The 11,486-nt window shown below is 38.6% G+C and overlaps 2 protein-coding genes across 2 annotated transcripts; one reads left to right on the forward strand and one right to left on the reverse strand.

Annotated features, from left to right (window-relative positions):
• Positions 1-352: 352 nt before the first annotated feature.
• On the reverse strand, positions 353-1,178 carry LOC122492314 (keratin-associated protein 15-1). Its single transcript, XM_043596029.1, has one exon. It carries the CDS (start codon positions 1,110-1,112, stop codon positions 660-662), a length of 453 nt encoding a protein of 150 aa, XP_043451964.1. The 5' UTR covers positions 1,113-1,178; the 3' UTR covers positions 353-659.
• Positions 1,179-4,558: 3,380 nt separating this feature from the next.
• On the forward strand, positions 4,559-5,466 carry LOC122492315 (keratin-associated protein 13-1-like). The gene has a single exon (XM_043596030.1). The coding sequence runs from the start codon at positions 4,620-4,622 to the stop codon at positions 5,124-5,126; it is 507 nt and encodes a 168-aa protein (XP_043451965.1). The 5' UTR covers positions 4,559-4,619; the 3' UTR covers positions 5,127-5,466.
• Positions 5,467-11,486: the final 6,020 nt, after the last annotated feature.

An 11,486-nucleotide genomic window follows, 5' to 3' on the forward strand; every position in this document is an offset into this window, starting at 1 on the left:
AACAAAACAAAAAGATGCTTTCCTAATGAAGACAGTCAAAGGTGCGGGATGCATTCAATACATGTACCATATGAATAAAAAAAATGGAATGCCATAATTCATGGTAGAAAAAAAGTTTATTTTAAATGCCAATTCTAGGGATGCCTGGGTGGCTCAGTCGGTTGGGCGGCTGACTTCGGCTCGGGTCGTGATCTCCTGGTCCATGAGTCTGTGAGTTCGAGTCCCGCGTCGGGCTCTGTGCTGACAGCTCAGAGCCTGAGCCTGCTTCGAGCTCTGTGTCATCCTCTCTCTCTGTACCTCCTCCGCTCACACACACACTCTCTCTCTCTCAAAAATAAATAAACGTTAAAAATTGTTTAAATGCCAATTCTATTTGAAATTTAAGTGAAAGAATTCTAAGATAACAATAAGAGAAAAATCTTAGAAAGAAAGTAACAGAAGGGATTCTGGGCATTGACATAAGAATGAAATTTCAATATATATCTCATATGTCTGATTTAGAAAAAAAGGTCACTTTGTCCACAATGAATCACACACTTCTGGGAGGACTGTGACGGCAAGTCCTGCTGAAGGAGATGGTCAGTGATTGCAGATACTGGACAAGCTGCATGTTAACATTTCATAAGGTACAAACATAACCATGAGATAATGGGGGATATTCAGTAAGCTGACCTAAAAAAGCGAGAGCTAAAAGCTGGTTGGTTACAAGTTGACTGGCAACTCCTGGAAGAAAAAAAAGTTGGACGATAGAAGCTGGACCCACAGCCCAGAGATTGGAAACCAGTGCTCCCATAACCAAAAGACCCAAGGCCAATGTTTCCACATCCCAGAGATCCAGTGTAATTTGTTTGGCAGGGTCCGAAGAAGATGGAATTCTTTGGACGGAAGCAGGATGTCTGGTAGGATCTGGCCCCGGTACAGGATGTCCAGCAGCTGGTGGGCTCACAGTAGGTCTCCTGGCAGCCACCAAAGAGAGAGGAGCCCAGCTGGCAGGTGTTGGGAGAGTAGACTGCATTGCTGGGGTAGAAAGAGTCATAGGTGGAAACGGGGTGCCCCAGGTAACCTCCAAGAGAGCTGGAGGAGAAGCTTCCAGAACTGCGGTTGCAGTGCATGTTGGGAGTTCTGAGTTCAGCTGAGTTGCAGAGAGGTTTGGTGAGTGTGACTGTTACCTTCTACTGGAACCTTATTATATACCCTAGCAATGGGGTAGTAGCGTGTGCCCTTTTTAATAAGAATGCTTAATTAGGCTCCAGTCAAAATGAAATCCATTAACCATCAAAGCCCTTTTTTATGAACACAGACTTTTAAATGAAAGAATCTCATTAGTTTTTCAAAGCGATTGTTCATGAGGTAAACATGTCACCTCTCATTCACCTGGCTTGGGTAGATGAATGTAATTGTATGGTAAGTGTCCCTTTAAGATTGGTGTTTTATTCATCTACCCCTCAAGATATTGTATCGAATGGGTAACACAGTGAGAAATTTGCCATGTTTAAAGTTCTCAAAAAAGTGCTTTGTAGGCTGGAGGGGATATTTATTTTGTTCCAAGTTTAGGAACCCAATTGAGAATAACAACAACAAAAATATCCATACTCTCTGTTTCCTCTCCCAAATCTTGTGGCCCTTATAGAAGAAATAAACCCCTATGCACTCCTAATTGAAGGACAAGCTAAATGAATATCCTACACATTTGGATTTTGGTTTTCCTACAACACAAGTGCCCAAGCTGCTTTTGTGTGTATAAGTATTTGATTTAAAAATAGAGGGTCTAATATCTGCAGGAGTACTTTGAAGATTACATTGTAAAAATACTGAAGTCGGGGAATCCTTGCCCTGAAGTTGACTTGCTTCCTGTTAGAGTCACCGATAAATTGTCAAAAACTCTTCATCCCTATAAAGTTTAAGTAATTTTTTGGTGGTGTTGATGTGATTGAAAATGAGAGAATAAGCACTACACATAAAAAAATGGGTCTTTGAGTCTCGTAGTTTCCTCTCCTAGGGTGGGAATTGTACTATAGAAGGTAAAGGAAATCAAGAAATTAGGAAAGTGTCTACCCTATGTAGACTTCAAAGAAATAACAAACGTTTGAAGAATTCATAGTTACAAATGACTTTTATAAATTGAAATGGGGTGGGGGAAATCATAAAAGATGATAATGTGAAATTCAGAATGAAGGTCTTTGATTCTGCCCAGAGAATTAGTATCATTAGTATCTTTCTAGACTCTCCGGCCAAGGTCATTATTGACTGCAAGTGGAGTAGTGCATGGTTACAGGAAATGGCTTAAAATATCCTGTGGGAATGGGCAAACCTCCTAGGATGCCCATCTTCAAAAATTGAAATGTTGTCCAGTGGAAATGAGCTGAGACTCATTCTAGAAAGAACTGAGATTACTAGGTGGAAGCTTTAAGGTAAGATTCATCTAAAAATCTAAGACAAGCCACTGTTGTAGGTAATGAGATTTCCATCTTGAGGGCACTGGGAATAGCTTATCAGGATGTTGTCAATAGGAATCCAACCTGGTAGAGGACTGGAGATAATTGTTAAACTCCCTTCCAAATTGTAGACTTCATGGGTCTGAACTTTTTGAGTAGATGAATTAGTTTTCAAGAATGTTTCATATATTACCCAACATAGTTTGTCCTCTTTCTAAAATAAGCAAATCTTATTTATTAGGCTTCTTAATTATGAATAGCAGAAAGCATTCTACTATATTCCAAACCTTCCTATTTTATTTGTGTATAAAATATTGAACATTGGGGTGCCTGGGTGACTCAGTCAGTTGAGCATCCAACTCTTGATTTCAGCTCAGGTCATGATCCCAGAGTTGTGAGAACGAGCCTTGTGGCAGGCTCTATGCTGAGCGTGGAGACTTCTTAAGATTCTCTCTCTCCATCTGCCCCTCTCCCCCACTGACAATCTTTCTCTCTCTGTCTCAAAAACAAAAATAAAAACAAAAACAAAAATATGGAACACCAAAACATCCGTGTATTCAACTCACCTAAATCGAATTTGCTTTTGGATGTCATCTGCTCTTATATAAGCTGTTTCTGTGGAAGAATATTCTATAAGTCACGTATTAGGGAATTTTTTTTACATTCTTACTTCCACAAAGCGGAGGTTTTTGCACTCCAACACTTTTGTTCAGAAGTGGAAGGGAAATGCTGTACGGTGAAATGAACAAATCAAACAGCACAGAAGCCACAGGAAGATAAACTTTCTCAATCTCTCTACTTCCTCAAGGTATCAATCTTCATTACCCTACTACATTGAGGTGGAATATGAGTCATAGAACAAGAAAAAATATGACCATTATTTCAGAAATTTTGTAATGCTTGTCAGAAACACCTGAAAACAATTTAAGTCAAAGTGATGTATGTTGCTTTCTGAGGCAAGGAAGAATCTCCTTAAGATGGCTCCTTTGGTCCAATACTTCAAGGCAATTACCTTATAAACTTTCTTTAGAACAAGAACATTTTCCAGAGTCTGGGGAGTTTTTTTTTTTTTTTTAATGATCAACACTACTTCTGATTAAAGATAGAAATACATTGGGCATTTTTGCCACGTTTTGGTTTTTTAATGCTTTTTCAGCAATCTTAGATGAATCATCTCTAACATTCCAAAATAGCATAAAGCAACTTATAATATTTAATTTATACCACAGTAAACACACACATACACACACAAGAAAGAAAAACTGAGATTGATATATATATATATATATATATATATATATATATATATATATAAGTTTATTTAGAAAGAGAGAGAGGAAGCAGGTGGGGGAGGGCAGAGAGACACAGAGAGAGAGAGAGAGAGAGAGAGAAAGAATCCCAAGCAGGCTCCATGCTGTCAGTGCAGAGCTGACACAGGGTTCGATCCTATGAACTATGAGATCATGACCTGAGCCGAAATCAAGAGTCCAACATTCAACTGACTGAACCACCCAGGCCCCCAAGATTGACTCTTATTAGTTTTCATACACTTTAAGCAAACCCTGAATTCCTCAGTTCCCTGAAATAAGGGAATCTCAGTTAATATTTCACTGAAGCCATTCAAATTGAGATCTGACTTTTAAAAAATCCTCATACATCTTGCATATTACCATTGCTGCTTCCTGATGATACCATTCATTAAGGAAACTTGCTTGGCAACAATCAATGTATGTTTTTGTTTAAAAGAAATGACTATGAATAGATCAGTTAGTTAGCAACTTTGCCATTCAGATGGCAACAATTTGAGGCAGATTGTGAAAGGGGTATCAATTATTTTTAATTAAGCCAGCCTTCCTCCTCCCAGACACTGTCTACCTCTAAAGCAGTTCTCTGAGTGATCTGCTGGGTGACCTTTGGTAGAGGAAGATGACTAATAGCTTTGAAGATTCAACGCCATTACCTGAATTTCAAGCCACAAACATTACTGTGCTTTCCAGTTGTAAAACCACAAAAACTACATGCGTTTGATTGTGATGATCTTTTCAATTCAATTAAAAGCAGAAGGTAACCTGTTTTTATGTGTCATGCAAACGGCACACCCAATGATAAGGGTATATAAATGCCCCAGTCCAAGATGTGACATTCGAACTCAGAATCTTGCTGTAAAGCACATCTCCTGTCACCATGTCCCACAACTGCTGCTCTGGAAACATCTCCTCTCAGTCTCTTGGGGGGTTCCTGCGCTACCCAGGATCTTCCTGTGGATCTCTCTACCCCAACAACCTGTTCTTCAGCACTAATCTCCGCTCTCCCAGCAGCTGCCAGCTGGGCTCCTCTCTCTACAGTGGCTGTCAGGAGACCTGCTGTGACCCCACCGGCTTCCGGACATCCTACCTGGTGTCCAGCCCCTGCCAGACGTCCTGCTACCGACCAAGGACCTCCATGTTCTACAGTCCCTGCCAGACAACGTATTCTGGGTCTCTGGACTTTGGCTCCAATGGCTTTCAATCTTTTGGTTATGGCTCTCCCTTTCTGGGCTTTGGATCCAGTGGTTTCCAATCAATGGGATGTGGTCCCAATGCTTTTTCATCCCTGAGTTGTAGATCGAGCTTTTATCGTCCAATGTCCTTCTCTTCTAGAAGTTGCCAGTCTGCTTTTTACCAACCAACCTGTGGATCTGGCTTCAACTAATCTTATGTTTGAACATAATACCTCCTATGTCTAGAAATTTAACGAAATAACTACTATATCAAGATCCATGCGGCCTATTGATCTCCTGTCCTATCATTAGCTTACAAATTTGACTTATACTGTTACCTATTATGGATTAGAAATAACTTGAATTCCAGTAATTGGAAAATACATTCATTGAAGAAAGATGTTGAAGCAGTTTTCTTGTAGTTATATAGATGTAGCACTGAGGCATGTTTCTTTCTTAATATCAACTAGTTATTTCTTCTAGTGCATTTGTTTCAAATTTCACAAAATGGAAAAATGTAAGTTTAAATAAAAATATATTATATGACCTTCACATATAAGATTTTTATATTACTTGTTTACTCTGTGTCTTCAAAACTACTTTTAAACATCTGAATGGATATTTCTGATATTTGTGTTTATCATTTAAAATTTTTTTACTTTAGCAAGTAAAGTCATCAGGGCACCTGGATGGCTTGAGTAAGCATCAGACTCTTGATTTCAGCTCAGGTCATGGTTTCACAGGGTGTGAGTTCGAGCCCCATGTCAGGCTCTATGCAGACAGAGCCTGCTTGGGATTCTCTCTCCCTCTCTCTCTGCCCCTCGCCTTCTCTCATGCTCTCTCTCTCTCTCTCTGTCAAAATAAGTAAATAAACATTTTTTAAGTCAAATCATCAACTGTCTTTTTGGTTTGAAAGAAATGATTTCATCTTTAATGTCTACTCCATATCTTCACGTGATAAAATCTAGACATATATTTTTTATTGAAAATTTTTTTACGTTTATTTATTTTTGAGAGACAGAGTGAGACAAAGTGAGAATGAGGGAGAGGCAGAGAGAGAGGGAGACACAGGATCGGAAGCAGGCTCCAGGCTCTGAGCTGTCAGCACAGAGCCTGACGTGGGGCTCGAACCCACAGACCGTGAGATCATGAGCTGAGTCGAAGTCGAACTCTCAACTGACTGAGCCACCCAGGTGCCCCTAGACATATACTTTTAAGAAAACAAACAATTGTGGCCTTTTGTTCTGTATGGAGTGAGAAATTTCAATGTTTTTGTGCAGAATAATTATAAATTGTAAAGGATATTAAACATACTACATAATTTTAGAAAGAAGATTACTCTAATAACTGTATCCTAAAATATAAGAGAAAGTGGACTGAAGTTCTCCAGTAGTAAGTTAGACGTTAGTGAATTAGATTTGGTGAGGCTTCCATTAACCCCGTTCTGCTGACATAGAAGAAATCAAGTCTCAAGTGTTGAATCACTACATTGTACATCTGAAACTAATATAACACTGTGTGTTAACTACAATGGAATTAAAATAAAATTTTAATAATAATGGGAAAAAGAGACCAAGTCTCTAAATTAAATATCTAACACATTCCAATATTTATTAGTAGGCAAGCACAGCAGAGTCAGTCCTGTAAGTTTGGTGAAGTCCCAACATGCTCCTGCTTTGCGGTTGTTTGGTTGATAACACTCATTGGAAAACAACAATGACAAAACAAAACTCAAAGCCAATGCAAATATTCTGTTTCAGCATTCAGCCAAACATCCGGGCAGATGACAACCTTCGAATCAGCACCTCTGTCCCAGATTTTTACCCTCTCAGTCAAGGGCAATGTTACTGAAGGCACAGAGAGCTAAATTCTTACCCACAGGGTAACTGTATGTCTTGGCTTATTCTGTCTGGCTTAGCATCCAGTCTCATTTTTTCATGGTCTTAGAGTTTTTACTTATGAGTGATCATTGAATTAATATAAGTGAGATAGGTTTGAGAGGCCTCCACTTTACTTTGGTCATCCTTTCAGCTAGTGGGGTATAAGATGCATATATAGTGAACAGAGTCTTTGCTTTAACCAATGTTAAATCCGAAAGAAGACAAGCCTTTTCTTATCCTTCCGTTGTTCACCCTTTTTGAATAAAATCGGATTATTGCTTTTCTTTCGCAGACAGTGTGCAAAGGCATGGCTGAGAAACAATTACACTCCGATACAAATGGTAGGACAGCTCACCCATTCAAATCTTGGTGGAGGGTCATTTGTTTTTCTAACCTGGTCGGGACTGCTTTGGCTCTCTTGATGGGGCATAACCTGCAATACGATACAACGTGTTACCAGTGGGTGGAGTTAGTGAGAAATTTGAGAATTACTGATTAGCTGTATATGAAATATGAGCATGCACTTGAGGCTGCCACACCACATATAAAGAATAATTTACATGCCCTTGCTGCTGTCATTTGACCGCATATTATATTAGTTAAATCTGCAACTATTAGTTTTGTTTGGAAACATTTTCTTCTTTAAACTTTGCAAAATTTTATTCTTAGGAGCAATTACTCAAATGAAAAGTTCATATTCAATGAAGAAGGTAAATACAGAATTTCTGTTATTAAAGCAGGTTGACGGTGAATATATAATCTGAACCATAATTTGAAACTATTTACTATCCACTATGGAGGTCAGAATGGCACTGACCACATGAAAAGTTAAGAGACAATTTTGCTGAAGAAGCATCAGTAGCTACTTCAAAGTAAAGTAGCAGTTTTTTCCAAGTTTATTTATATTTTTATTTAAATAATCTCTGCACCCAACATGGGACTCAAACTCATGACCCCGAGATCAAGAGTCACATGCTCTTTCAACTGAGCCAACCAGGGGCCCAAAGATAGTTTTTATGATAACGTGAGGAGAGAAAAATTTTCTAAAGGCCTGATATACAAGGGAAGCCATCTTAGACTTATTTCTAAGTCAGCCTGACTGTACATTAACTTTGTTCAAGCCAAAAGCCTGATTGATGGCCGCCATAATGCATTGTATACCTACTTTGTGAATGAGGAGCCTTAAGGAAAACCATCTTGTCCTTGAGATATCGATCATTGCTCCTACTTCCTGCATTCCTTCATTTTACAACTCATGATTTCTACCTATTTGTCAGTCTATAATATTTTTGAACTTTTCCAAGATTGTAAAAAAGTACATAACCCTGTAAAGACTGTTCATTCTCTGGAGCACTTTCTTTCCAGTGAAGATTGTGTTTTCTGGGCAGCTGTCCTAATTGGGGCTTGAGTAAGACTCTATTTTCATTCTATATTAGAGTTCTTGCTGGCAAATCTGCATCACCAAATGCTTCCAAAGATGATTATCATTAGCAGTTGCAAAAGATGTGTTAACATATCACTCGGGTACATACATTTTTATTTAGGTCGAATAACTATGCTAATGATCTTCACGCATGTTAAACCCTAAGTTTTCTCGTGCATTTGAAAAGAACACACACGCAAAAGCAATAGCTGTTGATGTGCTCTTCCATTAGAGTTGTGTTTGTTTTACTCTTGTTCATTTGTTTCATATCAATTTAATTATTAGATCAGCCGAAGAACCTGAAGAGTGAGAGTAAAATGTTCTCCCAACACCATGTGAAGAATCCAAGGATGTAAAGCTATCGAAGGTTCATGATGCTTTATTTGACAATGTTAATGTGAAGCCATTTAAATAGTTCAACCGTGGGGCGCCTGGGTGTCTCGGTCGGTTAAGCGTCCAACTTCAGCTCAGGTCACGATCTCGCGGTCTGTGAGTTCGAGCCCCGCGTCGGGCTCTGGGCTGATGCCTCAGAGCCTGGAGCCTGCTTCCGATTCTGTGTCTCCTTCTCTCTCTGACTCTCCCCCGTTCATGCTCTGTCTCTCTCTGTCTCAAAAATAAATAAACTTAAAAAAAAATTAAAAAAATAGTTCAACCCTGAAGCTAAAATCATTGGTTGTTGCCTTAGTAATAATAAAAAATACAAATATGGTGAAGGGCAACATCATGGCAAAGATGAGTAAGATTCCTGTGGAGAAGAAATAGTTGTAAGTACTGTAAACAAATGACTCCTAATTGTATCCAAAAAAGCTTCAGTGTCCTGCTAATCAAACTGGAAGCAGTAGTTTAAAAGCTTTAAAAGCAGTCACATATGTACCCACAGCAGGTTAGTTCGGCAATCAATGCTTTTCCTCACCTCATCTGTAACCTCTGTTGTATTATTAATTATCTTTGTGCTTTTGTGTTGCTGGTTTTAAGGTTATTAGTACGTTATTTTTACATGACAAAGCACACACAAAGAATTTTCTTTTGTTTCTTGCTTGGGTTAAGTACTCTGCCATACTGGATTCTAAATCTTTTTTTTTTTTCCTACACCTATGCTATTTCTGCATCTATAATCCTAGTTTACTCTACTCAAGGACTTTCCCGTGATTTTTCTCAGATTGCCTCCTTCAACCTGACTCACCAAGATGGGAATAGAGTTTACAGTATCTGGGAGATGTCACAAGAGTTTGGTGATCTTATTTTTTTTTAATTTCAGAGAGAAGTTTCTAGGGGGTGACAGGATTTGTGTTGGGGAATTCGAAGGGAAGATAAGAAATCTGTCAAGTTGCATAAGAATTATCTTCCTCTTCTTGTTTATTTTATCTTTTTAATTTTCAACAAGAAGCTAATTATCTCCAGTTTTTAGCTCCTGGTATTGAACTTGAATATACCAAGTGAGATGTAAGGGAGCTTTTTTTTTTTTTTTTTTTTGTTCTTTTTTAACTATTTAACTGTTCATAGCGTTGGGTATTGAGGAAGGGAACATCATGATGTGACACTAATAATGGTAATTAAACTGAATTGTCATAGCACTCAGGATTTCTAGCGATATCTTCCTGAGAGGAAATCAAATATTTCTCTCTCAGTGTATTATTAGGTATTATAGTTAATACACATATTTTTAAAAGAAATTAGCTCATCCTTCCTACAGGTTCTTCTTCTAAACTCTAAATTTATTTTCAGTTTTACTCTTTATTATGCATATCGCTCATGAGGCTAATGAAACAAAATGCCATAGGAGTTGGAGGCTATTCATATAAAACAATTTCTGTAGCACAAGAGGTACTGAGGTACTCTGGTGAAATAAGGGGTTGCATATTAAAAAAATCAGAAAAGAACAATAAAAGAGCTTCAGGAGATCAAATTCTGCTAGATCTTTGATTTATACACTTCGGCAAGCTTCTAATCCTTTGGAGTTTTTATTCCCTTATCTCTGGAAAGGTCTATAAGACAATGTTTATCTTTCTCACAGGGATGTTTGAACATTAAATGGAAGTGGTATATCTGATACCTCTCGTGTCCTCCATTATATCCTCATTCTCTCGCTCGGATCCGGGCACAGATATGGTGAACAATTTCATGCAGACTTCAACCCTCTTTGCCCAGACAGTTCCTCCCCTGCCAAACACAGCATATCTTTCGTTCTTGACCTGGGCTTCTCTGAGATTACAGCCAGGAAAACAAATGGAGCTCACGGTGAATCCTTCTTTGCACAATGAATAAAGTTCTAGGAAGTTAACATACATCTGGGACAATCTCGAACCAATGGTAGAGATGGGAGCTATTGAATAAATGCTTCCACCTATCGATCAGATCCCAGCATAGACAATTCCAAGAGTCATTGTACACATTTCTGAAAAGCCCCAGGAAGATTGGGTCCCCACTGCCCACTGTAATAACAACTGAAAATATGTCCCTTAATGAGATTTTCCTCTCTGATTCTTTCACCTTCCATGATCTCCCAAACCTGCTCCCTGTGATCTTGTGCCAAGTAAACCACCTGCACCCAGGTTTCTGACTTCAGCCTATTTTGGGGAGACAGAGATTGAAGTTAAGCCTCATAAACATAAATGCTTGTTCAACATTGCTTGGGTATGTTTCTCTTTGCCTGATTCAGGTTGAACCTTGGAGAAGCATTAGGAGGTTATCCACACTTCCTTAACCCAGTTACTACCCATCTAAGATCACTGTGAATCTTACACATGTTTATAGCCAAGGCTCGGGAACACTTCCCCTGTGGCAGGCAGAGACCCTGGCACTTATGCTAACCAACAGAGAGCATACATAGCACCTGACCTGGGAGCTCATTTTTTTTTTTTCTGCTGAAAATCCACACTCAGATTCTAGACTTTGAGGTATGTGTCTGACGATGTGTAGCCTCACCTTATAAATTACATCGTATTCTTGTTGTCTGCATTTCTAGTGTATGTACCAATTTCTTTGTGTTCCTTTTTCAGCAAAAACGCATGTCCTTTATTCTTAGGCAAATGTCACTGACAGTGAGACATGTACAATATAGACCTCCAGGAAATGACTACCCCCAACAGGAAACATATCCAATGTCAACAGAAATGTGCTCAAATCTATCATGTGGTAAGTTCACAAACTTGGTTTCAGAGTCATATTGATATTCATCTAAATCTCCCAAATCCATAAAATACAAACAACTACAAGCAAATAATAATAATAAAAAGAAGATGAACAATATATTTGAGTGCCGGATTACA

Source organism: Prionailurus bengalensis, chromosome C2, assembly GCF_016509475.1.
Source record: "Prionailurus bengalensis isolate Pbe53 chromosome C2, Fcat_Pben_1.1_paternal_pri, whole genome shotgun sequence".
Taxonomy (NCBI): Eukaryota; Metazoa; Chordata; class Mammalia; order Carnivora; family Felidae; genus Prionailurus; species Prionailurus bengalensis.

Excerpts from the sequence above, each read along its gene's own strand:
- LOC122492314 (XM_043596029.1), bottom strand. The coding sequence starts at position 1,112 with ATGCACTGCAACCGCAGTTCTGGAAGCTTCTCCTCCAGCTCTCTTGGA.
- LOC122492315 (XM_043596030.1), top strand. The coding sequence starts at position 4,620 with ATGTCCCACAACTGCTGCTCTGGAAACATCTCCTCTCAGTCTCTTGGG.